Source organism: Phascolarctos cinereus, unplaced genomic scaffold (assembly GCF_003287225.1).
Source record: "Phascolarctos cinereus isolate Bilbo 61053 unplaced genomic scaffold, phaCin_HiC Scaffold_7;HRSCAF=346, whole genome shotgun sequence".
Classification (NCBI taxonomy): domain Eukaryota; kingdom Metazoa; phylum Chordata; class Mammalia; order Diprotodontia; family Phascolarctidae; genus Phascolarctos; species Phascolarctos cinereus.
The window spans coordinates 85,554,080-85,575,853 of NW_027556180.1; the positions used below are offsets into that span (position 1 = coordinate 85,554,080).

The 21,774-nt window shown below is 38.3% G+C and overlaps 1 protein-coding gene and 4 non-coding genes across 5 annotated transcripts in view; all 5 read right to left on the bottom strand.

Annotated features, from left to right (window-relative positions):
* NOP58 (NOP58 ribonucleoprotein) overlaps positions 1-20,454 on the bottom strand; it is a 28,433-nt gene extending 7,979 nt beyond the window's left edge. The window contains exons 1-9 of the mRNA XM_078147557.1: positions 20,175-20,454; positions 17,974-18,050; positions 15,136-15,188; positions 12,760-12,884; positions 6,019-6,155; positions 5,084-5,148; positions 2,914-3,048; positions 2,031-2,176; positions 381-507 (exon numbers count right to left, since the gene is read on the bottom strand). Of these exons, the coding sequence (XP_078003683.1) occupies positions 381-507; positions 2,031-2,176; positions 2,914-3,048; positions 5,084-5,148; positions 6,019-6,155; positions 12,760-12,884; positions 15,136-15,188; positions 17,974-18,050; positions 20,175-20,219 (910 nt within the window). The 5' untranslated portion in view covers positions 20,220-20,454. The remainder of the gene's footprint in view (positions 1-380; positions 508-2,030; positions 2,177-2,913; positions 3,049-5,083; positions 5,149-6,018; positions 6,156-12,759; positions 12,885-15,135; positions 15,189-17,973; positions 18,051-20,174) is intronic.
* LOC144454897 (small nucleolar RNA SNORD11) lies at positions 145-227 on the bottom strand. The gene has a single exon (XR_013483448.1). It is a non-coding gene; the product is annotated as a small nucleolar RNA SNORD11 (small nucleolar RNA).
* On the bottom strand, positions 1,897-1,980 carry LOC144454898 (small nucleolar RNA SNORD11B). Its single transcript, XR_013483449.1, has one exon. It is a non-coding gene; the product is annotated as a small nucleolar RNA SNORD11B (small nucleolar RNA).
* Positions 4,707-4,787, bottom strand: LOC144454946 (small nucleolar RNA SNORD70). Its single transcript, XR_013483491.1, has one exon. It is a non-coding gene; the product is annotated as a small nucleolar RNA SNORD70 (small nucleolar RNA).
* LOC144454945 (small nucleolar RNA SNORD70) lies at positions 14,961-15,049 on the bottom strand. Its single transcript, XR_013483490.1, has one exon. It is a non-coding gene; the product is annotated as a small nucleolar RNA SNORD70 (small nucleolar RNA).
* Positions 20,455-21,774: the final 1,320 nt, after the last annotated feature.

Genomic DNA, 21,774 nt, shown 5'->3' on the forward strand with positions numbered 1-21,774 from the left:
GGATGCCAAGATGAACATTATATTTTTAATTTTACCAGGTGGTTAGTGTTAATGCCAGGTTCAAGTCTACCTCCCAGGGCCATTCAACAACCAAAGTAGGAATCATGTCACAAGCTTCTAATCCAATCTAACAAAGGGTCAGAAGTGTCTCAGAAGAGGTAGTGACTAGAGTTGCCCCCATTACTGAAACGTAGTCAGGCAAACCAATTAAGATCCTCATTGATCACTTCAGCCCTCAGTCTCAAATAGCCATAGGACTTAAGTTTTATTTTAAACTGTTCAGTAGCTTTTCTTGCATCTCACTGTAAGTTAGAGCTCTTAAGAAAGCTCCTGGATGCTTATGGCTAAAGCCATAAAAAATTCAAATGACAATGACTTACCTGCATGAGAGATAAGCCTAGCTCCAACTAGCTCACCGACCATGACTGTCACATTGGGGGCTATAGCCATCATCCTGTTTTGGAGATACTCGTACAGTTGGTTTCGATACTCTGAGATCTCAATCACCTAGTACAAAAAAGTGTACATAAAAAAGAAAAAAAAGGTTAAATGTGTTCTAACAAACTATTCCAGTAGAGCTAAAGATTAAAAACAGAGATTACAAAAGGAATGGTGTCTGGGAATAGACAGTCTCTAGCCTTAAATTTAAAATCTAACTAGTCATGGTATATATTACAGATATACATCCATAATGAAGTAATATCTACATACATATAAGTTTATTATGTATGTATGCATATACATCTGCTTTAGTCCCAAAGGTCAGTATTTTATAGAGAAGTTTGCCCTATTTCTCTTGCTTTGTAAAATGTTACACATATTCAACAACTCCTCCTTGAAGAAGAGACAAGCAATGAAGCATACAACTGGCCTTGGATTCTGGCCCTGCCTCTGCCATGTACCAGCTGTGTGACCTATCAGTGTTCTGTAAACTGGAATACACTTAGTCTTCAATACCGATATGATATTTCATCCAAAAAATTCTTCAAACCAATAAAATCACAAGGCCTGGACAAAAAGAAAAAAGAGAAACAAAAATATTCCCTGGTCTGAGGCATACAAACAAGACACAGAACTAATACGACCCAGGGTGGTCATACATCAAGTGGCAAGTAGGCCCAATATTGGTAGGATAAGAAAAGTCCAAGCAAGTGGCAGAGAAGAAAGGGGAAACAATTTAGGTTTAATTGTGAAATACCTTTGTGATTTGGGAAGTTTGGACCTAATGTAAGCATCCTGGATTTGAAATCTATTAACTAAAGCTAAGCTAAATCCAGATCTTTAAAGCACTCATATAGTCAGCTTCCTATTATATTGTTACCAAGTTGTTTGGTATTAACTCTCTCAAATTAAACTTTCTACTTCAGGAACAATATTTTCTTCTAAATTAAGACCGCTATATAGATCCTCGAGGGAAATGATTATTGTATAATGTATAACCAAAGAACTGTTATTCAGAGGAGTGTCGTAAGACCACGATCTTTTTACAGAAGAATTAGTAACCAAGAGAGGTTATGTGATTTTCGCCACAAAGTCATACAGTACAAGACCTGGGATTTAAAAGTTCTGGCTCAGAATCCAGAACTTTCCCCACAGTTCTATAGTGCTCTCCCTGCCCCCCACCTCCCAATCCCAATCACTCCACTATTCTAACACTGATTATCTAGATCATGGGGTACACGATTCCCTTACTTTTTCTTCTCTCTCTCCCTCTAATTTGCCTTTTGATCATTCTCTGGACATCCTTTGGAGACCACAAAGGGGAAAAATGGTAACAGCTTATATAAAAAATTTGTTAGGAGAGGAATTTGAAATTTCCCTGGTGATACTCCCAACAAATCATTAGAAGTATACAGGCCTTTTCATAATTACGTTATTTTCCAAACATGCAATGTAAGATGGCATCAGATGAGGTAGTGACTGTAAACCCTCATATTTATATATCAGGTGAGAATCAATATAAAATCATCACTGCCATCATTGTTGTGACTGATAACTTCCTGGCTGAGCACTCACTAGAACTGCTTTACCTGGTTACAGAGGTGTAAGATATTGTTTATGTCTTCCTCAGAAACTTCAGTTCCCATAGAAATCTCTGCAGCTGCTTTCACTTCAGCTTCAACTTCCTCTGACAAAATTTCAGAAAGATCTGAAGCAGCAAAGTTCTGCCTGTCTCCTGGGGGAAGGGAAGATAAAAATCAGTGACTGGTGAATCAATGAGCAAACAATATTACATCAAAAAGGTTAAACATAAAAATGGAGAATGATCCACATGACAGTACAAAACAAGAAATCAGTGAACAAATGTGGTTCTGTGGTTTTCCCTCTTAAAATGTAGCTTCAGATATACTTGAGATTTTTTAGTTTTGTATTTATTTTAAAAACATACATTCTAGGTAACAAGGGCAAAACTTTCTCTCTGAGTATAAGATGGCACACAGTAAGCAAAAGAGAACCGTTTGTTTTGGCAAAAGCAGACCTGTAAACTTCCAAGAGATAAAAGCTCAGAATGTGTTGCAGTCAGCCAAGTGGTGCCAGGATATTCTATTGTAACACATTAATGCACCATGAAACCATACAAAGAGTCAAACTCAAACAAGTAACTTCCATGTATCATAAACAACCCTCCCCTTGCTTCCTTATTAAACAATTTGAAGGCCTCTGTAAATTGCAAACTGAGCACATGAATCAACAGACATGCTTTGTTGTGGAGGAGTGATGATAAAATCACAGTTCATTAAAATGATCCCCAAATCAAAGCCCAAGTCAGAGTAATTCCCAGCCCCCCCTCCAACATGACATTTAGAAATATCACAGATTTTTAAACGCCAGTGAATACTACTGGAATCAATGGTTAAACTTTAATGACTGCTCTTCCTGCCCAAAAGGATAAGTAACAAATAATTCACTCACCAACTTTCCGCAAACATTTGCAGTAAGTTAAGTTATCTGTAATGATTTTTCCCAATTCAGGGAAATGCCAACCATACCATTCTCTACATCGCATAATGTAGTTATTCAGTTCTTTATCCAGGTCATCTAATAAAGCTGTAACAGGTTAAAAAAAGAAAAGAAAGAAATATATTGATGCCATTAAATGATATTGGTTTGCAGAGCTAGGAGACAATTGGTAATTCACTTTTGCTAAACCATTTCCCCTCTTTGTTGTAAGAAATGGGTCTTCTGGAGTGGGGAGGGATATAGTGGGAAGTGAAGGTTATATAAAAACAAAAGCTATCAATTTTTAAAAGGTATAAATATAACCACTAAAATATTATAAATTACTCTTGAAATCTTCAGGCTGGTTCATTTTGCTAAAGCCTTGTCTTTCCCAATCACAGAAAACCATTCTCAGTATCGTCAGAGAAAACAGCCTCGACAGAACACTAAAATCTACTTCATAAGAACAAACCAAAACACTTGACAGATAAACTAGGTAGATCTGTTTATCAACCAAAGACTCTAACCTTAGATCTTATCCAAGTTCCTTCATCTACTCTAGCTAAGAATTCTCTCTCCCTGAAAGCATTCCTGACTGTGCTCCACACTAAGTGGATCTGTAGATAAGTATTTTGTTTTGCATGTCACTGCTTATTACTTGTGGCAACCTCATCCTAACTTCTGAGGCACAAAAGATGGGTGAGAAGGCAGGTGACTGCTGAAAAAAATTTAAGTCAGGTTTAAAAAAAAGTGGGTAGAGATATTTTCTAGAATATTAACAGCAGTAGTTTATAGTGTATTACTAAAATTGCAAAATAACCATAAAAATATTTTTTTGTATGTCAAGTGACCTTAATATTAACAATATTTGTTTTAATGGGTATTTTTATTCAAAGTCAGTATTTACAAGTATCTAACATTAAGAAGTATTAAATTCCTCCAGAAAACGACCTATTCTTTGGCTTCTTCATCAGTATTACTATTGTGGGCTTGAGAAACTTCTCACGTGTCATCTTAACTATGTAGAACAACTTTCCTGTACCTCATATTGCCAAACTCACTCTAGTATATTAATTCTATTCTCTCCCCTTTTTATTGCTATTTAAAAAGCCTAATATCACATTTGCTGAACCATAGCTTTTATAAATCAGGATGAAGTATGTATGAAATGTAAGATCAAATAAGTTCTTTTTTTATTACTGAAACAGCTATATTTTTATTTCCCCTCTTCAAGTTCTTTATCCAAGCATTACTTTCATCCTTTCTTCCTTATTTTCTAAAGAAAACGTGTTCACATTAGCATTATTGGCACTATGAAATTATATAAGCCCACATTACTGTAACTTAAGCAAAAACAAGCTGCAAACAAATTGCTAGGAAAAGCAAAATTGAAGTCTTAGAACTTTTTCAAAACAGATTAAAACCTCCCAACTAAAAATACAAGTCTCCTTGTATACTCAGAAAGAGAATGGAACACTGTACTATTCTCTGGCGCATCACAATACAACCAAAAACTCCTAAGAGGATACGTCTTCTCTTTGACAAGCAGAGGGCAAGTGCAGCTAGGTGGTGCAGTGGATAGAGCACTGGCCCTGTACTCAGGAGGACCCGAGTTCAAATCCACCTCAGACATATAACATTTACTAGCCGTGTGATGCTGGGCAAATCACTTAACCCCACTGCCTACCAAAACCAACCAAACAAAAAAACCACAAACCAACAACAAAGAACCCAAAAAACAAGCAGAGGGCCAACATATTGTTATTTTCCCTGTTGTCTCAGTGGTAGTGACGAATGTCAAATCATTGGTTTTCATTCAACAAAATTCCATCACTGACAACAAAATATGGGAAATTAAAAAAGCCAATCAAAAAATATTATGAAAATGACCTATTACAGAACATTCTAAGTAAAAGAAGTGAATTAAACATTTGTATCTGGAACACTAGAGTATAATCCCCTCATTTCATACATGAGGGAGCTGAGGTCTATTAACTTGTCAAGATCACAAATCTAATCTGTGGCAGAGCCAGGAATAGAAACCAGATTTCATGGCCTCCATACACGAGCTCTTTCCACTATTATCACATTGCATGGAATAGAGTAACCAAGAAAAAAAGCTCTGCATAAATACTTTACTTACAGATTGCCTGAACAATCATGGTATCCACTTTATCAGCACTAAATTTCAGCTTGTACCGAGAGAGGCTGTGAAAACCAATGAAGTAATTATTCTCCAGAAAAAGCATTTCCTTGTAATCCTATTGCCAGGATTTATTAATATAAAACAACACCTATAAGACAAGAGAAAGTATGCCCATAGTTCGTGCTATATTCTGCCACCTTTTGCATTTTTTACTGAGACCCACTCACAGTGTCAGTAACGAGGTGTTTTAAAAATGTGCTGTTTCTATTACCAAGGCAGGCAAAAATGATACTAATATGTACATACAGCATTTCTATGAAATATACATTAAAAAATCAATTTGATAATGACAGAATTATAGTGCTTAAGGATCCATTTAATAGGTAACTTAGGCTTCTAATCAGTAATCAAATATACAAATCTGAACTCAATTCAACAAAGATTCATTCATTACTATGTGTAAGTAGCAAATGCAAAGATAAAGAACAAAATATTCCCTGCACTTAAGGAATCTGCATTCTGCTGCAGACATTCAACATCTACACCGTAAAATACGATACAAAGTAAACTGAGGAAGGACAAAAGAGCAACTTAAGTTGGCTAACTACCTGTTACAGATGTTGAGGAGAAATTTCTCCTGGGGTAAAAGATTGGACTACATTAAAAATTGCTCTCAATTCTTAATAGTTTGTCACTCTTTAGCAGGGATATGAGCCAATAAAGGAGAAAATAAAGATTAAGTGAAAGAAAGACTCTGAGTGAGATTCAGAGGCAGGAATAGCAAAGGAAAACCAAATGCCCGTTTACCTAATACATACACAATTCATGGTTTGTATTTTTTTAAAGGGGGGGCACATTAGTCTTTAGATTAGGAATTACATTATAAAGCAGTTATTGGCGTTACGGGATGCCTAAGAACAAACAAAACTCACCTGTGCGCCAATCCTAGACACATAGCGGCCATTTCCCGAGATGGAAGGCCGGTGATTAATCCTTCTATCTGCGAGCGGATTCCTCTCATTAGTTCAGTTATAGTAGGACTATGGATACAACTGAGGTTCAGTTTGTCCTACAGGAAGAAAATCATGAAAAATTAATCATACAATATGGCAAATTTTTCAATACTATTTCATAGCACACAAAGAGATCACTGGTAAATAATCCTCATCACTGGTGCACACCAATATGCACAGAAATATACAAGGCTATACAGAGTCTGATGCATATTGGTAGTTAATAAATGTTTACCGAATGATTATTCATCATTATATGTAGGCAGATCAGCTTGTTGTTCAGTTATTTTTCAGTCATGTCTAACCCTCTGTGACCCCTTCGGGGTTTTCTTGGCAAAGAGACTGGAGTGGTTTCCTATTTCCTTCTCCAGCACATTTTACAGATAAGGAAATGGAGGCAAATAGGGTTAAGTGACTTGCCCAGGGTCACACAACTGTCAAGTGTCTGAGGCCAGATTTGAACTCACAAAGATGAGCGTCTTCTTGACTCCAAGTCCAGCACTCCATCCACCACATCACTTAGCTGCCGATTTGTAAACGAGCTGTTGAAAACTTCTTTTTAAAGTCAGCTGGAATTCATTTTTACATTAAGAATGTTTAATAATGGTTGTTTGTTAGGTTCTTATGCTAACCACAAGTCAAATTAACTCCAACGTAGTTCAAATGTATATGCAGCGAGAAACTGTAAATTAAATGTTATTAATAATGGAACAACACATCAAGTTTAATTGAAACAAGTAGATGGAAATTTTGGTGGATTTTATGGATGCTGCTTGCTTCATTACAGAAACATTTCATTTTTTAAAAAAAATCGGATATTGAAGTATTTTACTTAATTCAATTTCCCCAATAAATGAAGTTTATTTCTATAGGCACAACTTACTCAGTTTTAGATAAAATTTTTTTCTAAAATGTATTTTTTCAGGGCTTTGGAAATGAGAAAACATCCGAGTGTTAAGCTTACACTTCAATAAGACTTTTGGGGTACTCTGTATTAGATCTACGACCTAATTGATATGGATTTTTCCTCATTGATACACATCATTAAACCCATCTACACTTATCCATGTCTTTACCCTAAGTTTTCAAAAGGGTTTGAGTTTGTACAACTTGCTGGAAAGCCTTGAGTTCTTCTAAATTCCCAGGGATATCAATGGAGCACACAGGTTACCCACTGATTAACTCACTCTAGCTACGTATGAGCCATTTCTTTTTACTCGTACATTTCCTTGATATCCTTTATCATGCTTCTTCATAATTTCATTTGAAATATATTGTAGAATGCTGGTATCAACTATGTACTTCTCCAATGCCCTATGGATAATCTTTAACTTAATTTTTTTGGAGCCTAAAATATGCCATCATAACTTACAGCCACAGGGCAACACTTCACCTCCCTCAAAATATGGGCCTTTGTTTTGAGTACAGTTGGGGCAGGTAAACTACAGCAAATGTGTTGGCCTCCAGCATTTTTCCTTAAAGCCAGGAAGCTAAGAACTGTTTTTATATTTTAAAATAAAGTTCTGTGTATTTAAAAATGTAAAAACCACTCTTAACACGTAGGCCTGGCCTGCCTGTTTGGTCCTTGGTGTCTGTACATCCTTGGGGCAGAGGCTTAACGAACTCTGCATTTTCCTGCTGAATTCTCGAACCAAGCTCATCCATTTGTAGCATCTACCCAAGATACGTAAGATGCACATGCATGAACTTCATAGGTACTTCTATGGCTACTGTCTTGGAGCATACTGGACATAGTTTAACCTTTTCTTGACAAGTCAACATCATAACTACTATACAGTGTCAGACTACAATAATATCCTTAGGGACTACCTTTAACATGTAGGAGTGGTTGCCCCTGTAACTAAATCCACTCCTTCATTTTCAGGTCTTGTGTATGCATTTTAGTTTTTCTGTTTCCTTCCTGTCAGCTGTCACTTCTTGTTGCTGTTTCTCTGTCTCTAGTAGCTCTTCTATTTCTATTACTATGGGCCCAGAAAGCAACAAATCAAGCTTGCAGGACTAGTAGGCAAAATAAGAATACACAGGCCATGTGTCAATGCTCAGGGTTTTTAATCATTTATAATCTGTATTCTAAGTACTTGAGGTCTCCAAATAAATGTTTCTACTATATGCTTAATTTCATTGGCAAATTGTTACTTTTTCTTTATATAGGTACTACTAAGTCTACCTATTTTTATTTGAAAATATAAAAAAACTTCTGCATTCAGGAAGGCCAGGACTCAATTAGACATGAGATGGAATCAGGCTTCAGACACTGCTAGCTGTGTAACACTGGGCAAGTCACTTAACCCAACTTTGTTAAGTTTCAGTTTAGTTACTTTTAAGTTTCCCCAACTGTGAAATGAGGATAATAGTATCTACCTTGCAAGGTTGCTGTGAGGATTAAATAAGGCGATATTTGTAAAACTGCTTAGCAGTGCCTGCCACATAGTAGGTACTCTATTCTTACCTCCTTCTTCCACATTAATAGGTGTCTACCACTTGACAGCATTCTTCACCATTAATTCCTCTGAAGATTGGTTACTGCATTGACTGGAATTTTTGTATCTTTCACCATTGTTTTCCTTTACATTATTGTGGCCACTGTCATAGGCTGCCCCTAGTTCTGCCTTCTAGGGCCAAGAACAATTTGTTGTGCTGGAGTCCATTAAAACTCCCAGAATCTTATTCATGTGAATCTCATCTGGCCAATTCAAAATGGTGTCAAAAAGAGTCTCAAGGGGGACAGCTAGGTGGCGCAGTGGACACAGTGAGGACCTGAGTTCAAATCTGACCTCAGACACACAAGTCACTTAACCCCAATTGCCTCACCAAAAAACCAAAACCAAAATCAAAAAACAATAAGAGTCTCAGGATCCAAGAGGTATTTATGTTTTTACTTCATTTTGTGAGAGGCTAATACTTTCTTCGTGTGATACCCTGCCAGCGGGGCAGCCTAGTTATGGTTCTGACTGGAAGGGTTACAGTGGATGTGTCCCACCCATCAGCCATCTTAGAAATGTGAACTGAAGGGCCTAGTTTCTGAGACTTGGGAAGTGAGGAGGCAAGATGCCGAGAGGAGCAGAAAGATAATCTCTCCACATCTGGCTTGTTTTTATTTTTTATCCCTGCTGTATAAGTTGAGATTTAGCCAAAGGTCCCTAACAATAACACCAAAATGGAACAGCACCAGCTGTCAGGAACTTTACTTCACATCAGATCTTAAGTTCGTGCTCTGTGCCACAAGGAGCCGACTTCCTGGATCCAGAGTTCCCAAATCTTCAGCTCAAGACTGGTCTACAGTCTCTGTTTGTTTCCTATACTCTTTCCCCTGCTTGTATATGTGGTGGCCCTAACTATGTTTTCTTTAGAACTCCTGGGCTCAGGAGTATTGTAGATGTGGGGTGCACAGCTTTGTGGAAAGTGTGTGTTCTGTTCTGTCCAGTCCTGTGGGATGCTGAGTCCATTATGGCAAGGTCACATAACCAGGACTCAATGAAATACACCAAGCTCAGCGAAGATGTACCTCTTTGTCAGTAGAATGGTATCTTCAAACTGATTATGATTAGGTAAATCCATAGTAAGCATACCCCCACAGCCACCTACAGACAGTTGCTGAAGCAAATAGGAAACTGTCTACTCTGTGAGAGTCACAAAGTCAGGTTCTTCTATCTGGGTGTGGTCACATGCCAAAACTCTAGGGACAGTGGTACTCGCCCAACTTCTGATCCTTTCGAACAGCATCAAGTTAGGGGCTAGCAGTGCTAACTGGTTCTTAAACCCACAAACAAAAGTACAGGAAGTTTTCCAATACCCTTGGTTACTCAGGAGTTTATCTGCAAACCACTATACCTCTTTAAAAACCATTTTTGCAGAACAAATCCTCCCAAGAGACCATTAATTAAAAATGAGCAAAGAAAGGAAGAGACAAATGCTAATAAAGCAGACTTTGCACTGAGATCTACTGCTTTTTAATAGGAACTTTCCATTTCTCTTCTCAGGAAATGTCAAATTGACTGACCTAGGAATCAGCTCATCATCCTTCTAACTCCCCTGACCACCACTCCCTAGGTTTGTCAGTCTCTATTAGAATGCAGGCTGTGTCTTGCTTTCCGCATTTGTTTCGCTAGCCCTTAGAGCAATACCTAGAGCATAGTTGGCACTTAAATGCCCTTTCATGCTGTACTGGTTCTTTTAATGTCCTCCCAGGTTTTTTCTGAATTCTTTGATTCTATCATTTCTTACAGTGCAATTACATTATATTTCATTCATGTACTACAAATAGTTTAACCACTCTACAATCAAAGGGCACCCACTCTCCATCTAATTCTTTCCTATTAAATTTTATGTCTATTTGTCATTAGTTCTATGAGCCAACCACCAGGTGGCATAACTGCCTCAAGACAGCTTGTCTGTTACATGATTATCAGGGGCAAGTATGCCACCTACAGTTCTGACCTTGGACATTAAGCCTGTGGGTAAAGAAACACAAACACACAGACATGGAATGCTGAAAATGGGAAATAAAAACATTATCTCAGACTGTATATAAAGATAATCCATGTGTTCATTGGGAGAGAATATTATCCCTAAAGGGTGAACATGAATAAAAGTGACTAATTCAGAAAGCAAAATTAGAGTTCTGTGTGTTCTCTAAATCTATCTTTAATTAATCCACACAAAAATAATTCTGGTTGTAGACATAATGTGAAATATAATGGGTACTGGGGCAGCTAGGTGGCGCAGTGGATACAGCACTGGCCCTAGAGTCAGGAGGACCTGAGTTCAAATGCAGCCTCAGACACATAACACTTACTAGCTGTGTGACCCTGGGCAAGTCACTTAACCCCACTGCCTAGCAAAAACAAAAAACAAACAAACAAATAAAATGTAGAGTATGCTAATGGGCCTAATAAAATCATTTATTTTGAGCTGGAAGTAATTTCAGAGGTCATCTGGACCAAGCTTCTCATTTTTCAGATGAGGAAATTGAGGCCCACAAAGCTTAAATAATCCAGCTAAGGTTACACAGGTAGCAAGCCGCAAAAACCAAGATTCCAACCCATGACTTCTGAGCCCAGGTGTGGTACTTTCCCCACCATCACTAAGCTATTCCATATTACTTTATTCTTTGTCTTATTAAGTTGATACTTTACTATTTTAAAGCTACCACTAAAATCTGGGGAATGCTTGCCATTTTTGAGCTTCACTCCCTTCAGTGAGGGATTGAAGAATCATCTAAAGCCATTTTATAGACCAACAATGGTTGGCTTTTATATGGTAAGCAAAGTGAAAAGGGTTTGATTTGCCATTTATTTTTTGGGGTGAGGGGGAATATATAAAGCTCACTTATATTTAGGCTAAGTGTTTTACAGTGAGTTATGAAAGTATCTGTATTTTCTATAAGTAAGAAGTATATACAACTTTCCCCATTTTCACAATAATTTATAATTAAGAAAGAGGTAAACCTGTATTTTACAATGAATGTGAAGGACAAGACAAACCAACATTTATAAACCTGGATTGTCAGAACAAAATCATATAAACAACTATCCTGAAACTCTACAGCAGAGGTTCCCAAACTTATGTGGCCTATTGCCCCCTTCCCTAAATAAATAAATGAATAAACAAACAAATAAATGAATTTACTCAGTGCCCCCCAGAAATCTACTTTCTTTAACCCTTTAAGTTTTTTTTTAATCTGTCATTAAAAAAAACTAAAAATTTTTTAAAAAAACAATGCATCTTAAATTTAATAATTTATTGTAAATTTGTGGGGCTTTTTCCTGCACTGAAAGTTTGATGATGCAATATTGTGACGTGTTATCACACAGTATCATATTGTAAAGAAGTCACTGCAAGCATAGATTCCTGCTGACGCATGCTAGACTTCCCGACAACGCACAACATGCTTGCCTGCCAACATCTGCTTGTTAAGATCTGTCAGCACACTTGACCATTGATCAGTTATAACTTGCATTTTCTACGTTTATTTCGAAAAATAATGTAATCTCTATGACTTTAACTGTTACACAACCAAATAAAAATGTACAGAATGATTTTCCAAAATTTTCTTCTCTTCTCTTCATATGCTTCCACCACCCCCTTATTTTTATTCAATACCCCCCAATTGCACCCGAGGCTACTACTGCCCCCTGGATTATTCCAGTGCTCTCCAGGGAGTGGCATAGCTAACTTTTGGAACCTACGCTAGAGAAATTATAAAAAGTACTCAGTGTAATGAGCTCTGTCAGGTGGTAGAGGAACAAAACTGAGGAATAACTGAACAATCTGAATATAAATTCAATGGATTATTTTACCATAAGAAATTAAAAAAGAGATTCAGAGAAACTTGGAAAGACTTCTGTGAACTCAAGAGGAACTACAATAAGGTAAAGGAAACAACTGTGAAAGAAGGAATAACTTGCATCAATGACCAATGATGACTGCAGTGGACAAATAGAGAATCATGTTTCTCATCTTTTTGGAAGAGAGGAGACAGACAACAAGGGCAGAATGAGAAACATTTTAGACACAGCCAATGTGCAGGGATTTGTTCAGTTTGACTATACTCACTTGCTATAGGGAATGACTTTTAATTTTGGAGGGTGGGATGAGGTAAAGAAATCAAGTAGTGACAGTGATTCTCTCCCCTCTTACCTTTATGACACCCCCCAGTTTGGCATCAGCTACAGCCAGCTGCTCATGGGCTTCTTTTGCAGCTATCTTCTTCAGGACTTTCTTTAAATTCTTACTCAGTTTACCTTCTACCAAAGCTGTGGAGGCTTTTCAGGAAGGAAAAAAAAAAGGCAAAAAATCTAGAAGTTTAAAAAACCTAAAATCAAGCAAAATATTTACTTTAAACTACTAAAAGCAAAGCAATGGTCCTCACAGGAAGCTTCAATGTCATGGAAAATCTATGTCCTTGGAAAAAAAGGTCCAATTAAATGAAATAATAGTAAAGTAAACCCTTTTACTCAAAACTCTGTATTAGGCTCTCACAATTTTAGAATAAGGAAAATATTTAATAAAAGCTTACAGTTTTTGTCTTTTGCACTGATTTCTGATTTTCAAAACACTGCAGCTTTCCTCATAATGGGATCGTAGACATCTCATAATAATTTAATTTTCTAAACTCTATTAATAGGAATCATTATTTCATGGATGTCTTTGTTATTGTTCAGTCATTTCAGATACTTCATGACCTGGGTTTTCTTGGTTAAAAATACTGGAGGCCTTCTCCAGTTCATTTTACATTTGAGGAAACTGAGGAAAACAGGGTTAGTGATTTGCTCAGGGTCACACAGGTAGAAAGTATATGAAGTCACATTTCAACTCAGGAAGATATGACTGAATCGACTGAACGTGTCATACACATCAAACTTATCCGTGCCTCTAAATTACACATTCCCCCGCTGAAAAATGAACCGGGTGTGTAAAAATATGTATGGAAAAGAGGACTTTGGGGAGGGGGGTAGGTGGGTGGGTTACTCACTGGCTACTAGTTTAGAAAGCAGAAGCACTGGTGAAAGCTGGGGCTAATGGCAGTTACACGGTGGTGAGCAGAGAGGAGTGATAAACCACAGCCCTTTTGATACTGGAGTCTAGTAGCTTATTACCATGCTGAAGGGCCACTGAAAGGGAGTTTGGGGTTGGGGTGGCTCCGTGCAGAGTGAGGGAGTGGTCAATTTATGTGAGGCCAACTTAGCTATGGAGGAAAGGAGAGAATGTGACCCATCTGGCCCCAAACGGTTGGTTGCACACCCTCTAAGGTTAAGCCATGACACACACTGTTAAGGATGAAAGGGTGGACTAAAGGAAATAGGTGAAAGTCAAGCCTGAATAATGAGAGTAACAGACATTTATATCACATTTTCAAGTTTGCAAAGCACTTATAAGACCTCTCATTTGAGCCTTGTAACAACTCTGAGATCACTGTAATATCAAAGGTTATCAGTATCATCACTTCCATTTTAGACTTTACAAACTGACTGACTTACCCAAGGTCACTCACTGTCAGAGGCAGGATCCAAACCTAGCTCTTCATAACTGGAATTCTATTCACAACACATACCCTACTACACGACTTGTCTGCCTCCAGCTCAGAATCTAGCACTGTACCTTACACATTTCCTTTAATTTAAATGATATGCATTCATACACAGAATTTTAATCATGTATGTATCTGTGTATATATGTATACACGTGTTTGTGTATGGATTTCTCCCTTTCACAATAGACCCAAGAAACAATGTTGAATGAACTTAAAAGCTTCTTTGATAGCAAACAATTTTAGCTTTTTTGGTCTTACCTTTAACCTCTGGGCATTTTAAGCCTCTAATATTATTTTTAGCAAATTTCATTCATAATCACTATATTTAAATGGGTTATATAACTGATGGCTAATGACCTCTAATCACTTAATCCATGTGACATCTTAATAGTTGTTTTTCTGAGTTAGATTAACTGACAGGAGTAGTTTCAATTCTGGAATTGAAAGCTATTGCTTAACATCTTATCTCTAGTTTGGACTTCCAAAGTAAGAAGTCATTTAAGTGGTGATTCATATCAGAAAAGGTATGCAGCAGAGCTCCCATTTAAGAGTTTATTTAGAAAGTTATCAAGCAATTTGGAAAGAACTAGAGGGACTGAAGGAATTGATAAAAGTTTAAAGGTAAGTCATTCATGAAATTTCAGTGTCTCAATAGAAAAGCATGATAAAATTTGGTTTAGAAAAGTTTCTGCACAATCTTAATATCACATTGAACTATATATATTATATATTTCTCACATTTAAATATACATTTCTCATTTTAGAATCCAGATAATTCTGTGTGAATTGTTTCTCACATCAATTAAACTTCAGTGTTGTCTCAGTGATAGTGACAAATTGGGAATGAAATCACTTAAGAGTCAGTTCCAACATATGTACATCACTGACAACACAACTCTGGCCGACTCCTAGCTGATGCAAATAAACTTTAATTACAAAAACCAGATCACAAAAATAAAGTTGGATTAGGTTTTTTCTTTTACCTGCTAATGCTTCAGTTGTGTCCTGGAACTTCTCAAAATGTTTTAGTTTTACTCTGAAAAGAAAAAGATACTCACATTATCACAAGTTTAATTCAGCTTTGGGTGGGTCCTGCCCTCCAATACCTGTTATCTATATATAGAGAATTTTGAAGTTTGCTAAATCCTTCACATACATTATCCTCCCACGTTAAAGAGAATGATAAAAGATAGAAAGGTGCTAAGTGACTTGCTCATGGTTAGCATATTTCAGGTTTATGTGAACCCTGACTCCCAATATACTTTTAATAAAGCTTTTTCTTTATGCAAAATAATAACTTCTTCCGCTGTAGCAGTCTTTGGCTCCAGTACCAAAACACTTTCCCTGGAGAATATCCATTGAATCAGCCCAGACTGGAAACCTTTCCATTTGTTAGGAGCTGCCACAATTTGTGCTCTGTTGACACAGCATTTGAGAACCCAGAATTAGTTACCTCCATACCAAGGGATACTGAAGTACAACTTTAGTAGCAAAAAAAAAAAAAAGCTTGCCCATTTGGACATTACCCCATTGAACCCCGAACTCCCTGAGCAATAGCAAATGTGAAGGAAAAAGAATCGTACAAAAGGGAATGTTCTATGGTTCCAAATCAGAAGTCTTAAGACAGACAATTCTGATAGATGGGCATCTCTATTGTAACTACAAATACAAAATTATGTACTTCTCAGAGACTTGTGCTGGTGAATGGGAAGGCACCTGCTGCAGATATCAAAGGGCTTTTTTTTTTTTGATCCACAACAATAACTTAATAGCATTTACATGACATTTTAAGGTCTGCAAAGCATTTTACAAGCATATTATTTTATTCTCAACAACCCTGGGAGATAGGTATTATTATCTTTATTTTACAGATAATGAAGTTACATAGCTAGTACAGTGGCTAAGCCAGATATGATCTCAGGTCTTCTTGACTACAAGTCCAGTGCTCTAATCACTGTACCACCTAGATGCCTAATGGTGTCCTGTTGGTTCTTAAGAACCTCAAGCCTTTTTCCTTCCATGCCACAGGCATACAGGAAGGGATTAAATGATTTGCAACAATGATCATCTGAGGCCAAGATGATATGAAGCCAGAAATGGAGCTTCTATTACCCCACCTGTTTCACAGGATTATGAGTATTCTCTAAGAGAATAATGAAGGCAGCTTTAAAAAGTAATATACAAATAACAACAAGCTTTTCAAAAAGCACAATTCAACTGAGTCAGTATTTACTCAGCACCACCAACCAGAGTCAGATAATATGCTAAAACCCGGGAATACAAAAAAGAAACTGATAGTTTAAAGTGTTGGATTTGGAATCAGGTAAAATCTAGGCTCAAATACCACTCCACAGTTACTAGAGGAAGAACCTCAGTCAAGTCACTTCATCTCTGAATCTTAGTTTCTCCAACTATAAAATGGGGTTATACCTGTACTTCCCAAAGCCCAAGAGTTGTATTGAGGATTAAACCCATGCAAAGTGTTTTGCAAAACTTACAAGGCTATAAAAAGCACAAGCTATTATTATCATCATTAGACTCCACAGCCTAAGCCAGAAGTGTGAACAAAAGCAGTTTAAAGTGGAAGTAGGATCAGATCATTTCTACATGCCTTTTAACATGCTTCAATCCTGATTCCATTTAGATTAAAATTTGTTTTGGTACCTAGTTAAGTCTCTATGCTTCTAACTCAACTGGCTACAATGCGGACAGGAATACGTATTATCACGTTTATTAAGTAGTTTTATGTTCCTCATTCATTTTAGTATTAGCTAAGTGAGTCATTCTACCATTCCTAAAAAGGGGTGGAGAGAAGACGAGGAAACTCAAGATGTAAGTTTTAATATTTTTTTTCCTATCCTTTACTTGAGGTTCCCCACCCTGACTTGGACTTTGAAAGAGGCTCTGACAAGACTTCACAACAAAATCTGAATATACCAATATCAACATGGAGATGGCAGAACAAGAGGTTTTATCATGGATAAGAGAATAATTTAAGTACTTTACAGATCAGACAGAGAACCTATTAAAACAGCTATTCCACTAGGTAGCTAAGTCTGAAATAAAAAGACATTGTTTTATTAAAAAATAACAGATAAGAGTATGGCAGTTCTCACGACACACTTAAGTTAGAAACTTGTATACAGCCTTGGAATATGATTAAAAAAAATGCAATTATAAAGAACAAACTCAGACACAAAGGGTTCTAAATACACCTCACTTCCTTCTCTCCTCGTGGAGACTGTGGATGAGCCTGCCCCATGGGTCTGAAACATTTCATATATTTATAACATATATATTATATTTTTTAATTTACATGATCAGTTTTGTTTTGTCTTAAAGAATTCTTTGGATAGCTCTCTGGAGGAAGGGATACTGGAGAAATCTAGGTAATGTCAATACAAGAAGTATCAATAAAATCTATATTTAAAATGTAATTACTGAGATCTGTGCTTTCTCAAGGAAATTTCCTATTATTTTTTTTTCTGTCCTGATACGTTATTTCAGATACCATGGCTTTGAAACTTCCTCCAGTGATGCAGATCAGCAACTTACAGTTTTAGAGAATTGTCTAGGCCACTAAGAAGCTAAACGACCTACCCACCAACACTGCTTCTGATTCTCAAGGACAGACCTCTCTCTACCCACCAGGCCTTGTTCTTCAAAATTACTATGCCTATCCTGAACATTAGTTAACAGCACAAACACTGATTCACAATTCAAATGAACTCTGCAATAAGCAAAGCAGTAATAACAATTAAGGAAAAGCAAATTATTGGTTAAGTTCCTTTTTTTTTTAAACTCCCATTAAGAATGCTTACATTTTATTTGCTTTCTCTGGAGTTTCAAATTCTTTCCACAAACTGTCCACCTCTTGGAGTTTCTTCTCATTTAGAACCTGGAATAAAGATAAATTACATTAATTTCTTTAAAATGCTATGGCAAAGGTTTCTGTTACATGCTCATGTTGTCCCCTTTACTATGTAAGGATAATAGAAACTATATCGCTCTTCCATAAAGGCATATGGGATTATTCACATTTTTCCCTACATGATCTTATTTTTCAAGTAAATTTGCTAATATTTATTTTGTACCCACATTCCAAAATCTTCACTAATTTCCTACTCTTATGGCCCATGGTGGAGGTGACACCAGGTCATTGAAGGCCAAGTGGAAGTTCCAGCAGGTTCTTCCAAGCTGGAAAGGCTTCAGATATGAACTCAATGATAGATTTTATCTTTGCTGTCCAATCAGACTAAATTCAGAGAGGCATATCAAGTTGGCCACAAGCCTTGATCATATATACTAAGTTACAGAAGGGGAGGTACAGAAGAAATTACAGATCCTTAGGGGTGCTTAAGTACAACCCAAAAAACTCAAATCACTTTACAAATTTTCTCATAATAAGACAAACATAATTACACACAGCAAGCACTTAGGAAATATTTGTTGAATTAATGATTTAAGATGCTACTGAATCACTGCAAGTAAAATATGTACTCTGAGATGTCTTACAGTAGTGACACGAGTTTGTTCCTAGGAAACTATATCCTTTTACCCTATTTTCTTCTGTGGAGGGCAAATTTTCAGGCTTAACTATGGTCAAAGGTAGAATACAGTGATTTAAAAGGCTAGAATAGAGTCCAACCCTACCATTTTACAGATGAGGAAACTGAGGCCCCTAAAGGCTAAATAATTTGTCCAAATTCACAAAGCAGTAAGCACCAGATGCAAGATATGAACCCATGAGATCAGCCATAACTGCTAACTGAAATGGGAGATTACACCTAAATGGTCAGGTCAACAAGGATTGTTCATCGAGGAAAGAGATTCTCTTACTGTTACCTACTCTGCCCTTCTCCATCCCTCACTTCTATCCACTATAAATTCCCCCTCCCCAGTCACCTGGCTCCTTCACAATCTCAGAACAGAATACCACTGACGACATATACTGCCCAAAAGTCTTAAGATAAAAACTAAAGGACACAACTACAGTTACTCAATAAATGACAACTCCATGACCTCCTGCCCTAAGTGCATTTTTTTGGAGGTGGAGAAAGGAGGGTATTGGCCTAGCTGCTCTTTAGATGTACCAAATAATGATTCTTCTCCCTAACTCTGGAGTCATACAGGTGGTGCACTTGAATTTTAAAAATTATTCAGTAATTCAATTCCAACCTATTTTTTTATGCAACCCGTGCTCAGCCAACCTAATTTTAATAAATAAGTTAATGATTTGGCAATGTAAACGTCTATCTTGCTAGCTAGTTTATCCCTTCTACCCCGTCTAGTCAATTGACACTAGGAGCTCCTACTAAGTGCCAGGCACTGTGCTAAACGCTGTGGATACAAAGAAAGGCAAGAGACAGTCCCTGCTTCTCAGCTCACAATCTAATGGAATTAACCCCAGGGCTTAGTAAAGTTCCTGGCTCGTATAAAGTGCTTAAACAATGTGGCACAGCGGATAGATAAGGGTGTTGGAACCTGGATTGAAGTTCAAATCCAGCCTCATACACTTATTAACTGTGTGCCCCGGGGCAAGTCACTTAGCACACAGCCCTATATAAATATATACTACTAGGGGAAAACTCCCAATTCAGGTGCCACTCTTCCCTGGGCCCAGGCTTCTCTCCGCTTTGCACTGATCCCTTCCTCGCTGAATCAGCCACTGATCACAGCAGGGGTCACGAGCTGGGTCGTGGGGCTGCACACAGCAGGTACCTAATCATTAAAGTCACGCTATAAGGCAGGTCGGTTTCCCGCACGCGGCACAGACCACTCTGGAGGCTGGGAAGGTCCGCCAGCCCTTCCGGCCCGGGGACAGTGCCCGCAGCTCCACGAGGGCGGCCGCTCCCTTCCCTTCGCCCGCTCCGCCCGCGCGCAAGCCCGGCCCGGGGCTCCGCAGCTCCGGGGACCACGTGCTCGTGGAGCGGCTCCCCCGCGCCCCAAGCTGCAGCTCGCTCCACGCGCCCGAGGCCCGGTTCCGCCACTGCCCCCTCAGCACCTCCTCTCAGCGGCCTACCTTGAAGATGGCGTAGCCGGCCGCCGTCTCAAACAGCACCAACATGGCGAGGCTGGGGTGCGAGAGGCCTGGCGGCCCCCCGTGCGCGCCGATCCCACGGAGAAGCTGGGGGGTGGGGGAGCGGCCCCTAGGGAGCCCCTGATGTCAGTCGCACGGCTCCGGGCCGGCGGAGGGCATAGACAAACTCCAAGCGAGCGAAGCGCGCGCAAACTTCAGACCACCTCCGAACTCAGCACACGTGGGCTCATGGGAAAGTAAGGGAGGAGAAAGAGTAGAGACCGGATGAAGGTAAAGGGCTTCTGGGATGCCTTCCGCCACTTCCGGAGGGGGAGGCGCATGCGCGAGCTGTTGCGCGCGCGTGACCGACAAAAGCTTTAAGAGCGATGGTTAGCGAGCCTGTAGTAGTTCTTTGTGTGAGTCCGAGCTGACGTGCTTAGGAAATGACAGGTTAGAGCCTGGTGCCTAGATAGGCTATCTCAAAAAACTGAAGAATTAAAGTGGGGCGTGCGACACGAAGTGTGCGCTGCTACTGGTAAAGAAAAGAAGTCTTAAAACGTTGAAGCAGAGCTGGGATTTAGTCTCTCAGCTTGTGTGCTCCGGCGGTGTCTGAGGACTTGCTGATGACTTTGTAATTCATGACTCGTTATTTATATGTGACTTTGACAAATTGCCCGAGATCTCTACACGAAAATGTTTATACTAAATATTGAATACATATATAGGCACTATATTTGTATACTATTATATAATTGTACAATAATTTGTATATAATATTTAATGTATAAGATATATGTAACATAATTGTCTGTACTATTGTACACTATATATAAGATATAGAGACAAATATGTCTGTGTAGCATATATACATTTGTATGCCATATCTATGATATACTAATATAGATGTATACTATATGGTATACCTAATAAATATAAAATATCTGTGTACTGGAACTGCAAGCACATCATTTGCAGAGAGACGGTGTGGTATAATGGAAAAAGCTGAATTTTTAAAGTCAGAGCTGAGGCTCTGTTTCTAGTTACTAATGTGTGATGCTGGGAAGGGTCACTCAGAGCCTTTCTTTGCCCATTTATAAAATAAGGGAATTGGTGTCAGGGGTGGGGAATCTTCAGCCTCAAGGCCACTTGTGGCCTTCTAGGTCCTTGGGTGAAGTCTTTTGACTGAGTCCAGGTTTTACAGAACAAATCCTTTTATTAAGGGGATTTGTTCTGTGAAGTTTGAATTCAGCCAGAGGGCTGCATTTGAGGACCTAGAGCGACATATATGGCCTCAGGGCTGCAGGTTCCCCACCCCTGGTCTAGCTGATTCCAAGGCTCCTGTTCTGCATTTTGATCGATGAACCTGCAGGGCTCCAGCCTCTTGGAAGGAAGAACATACTCCAGTACATAAAAATTTCATTCAGTACTTACTGCTAGTAATACTCTCTACTCTGACTTGTATTTTTAATCAATTCAAGTATTTTACTAAGTGCAATTACAATTCCTGGACATCTTCAAAAGTATTATTAGGTGCTTATATGCTGGGCATCCTACCTAGCTGGTGATATAAAGAAAGATAAAAAATAACTTCAGCTTCTGGGAA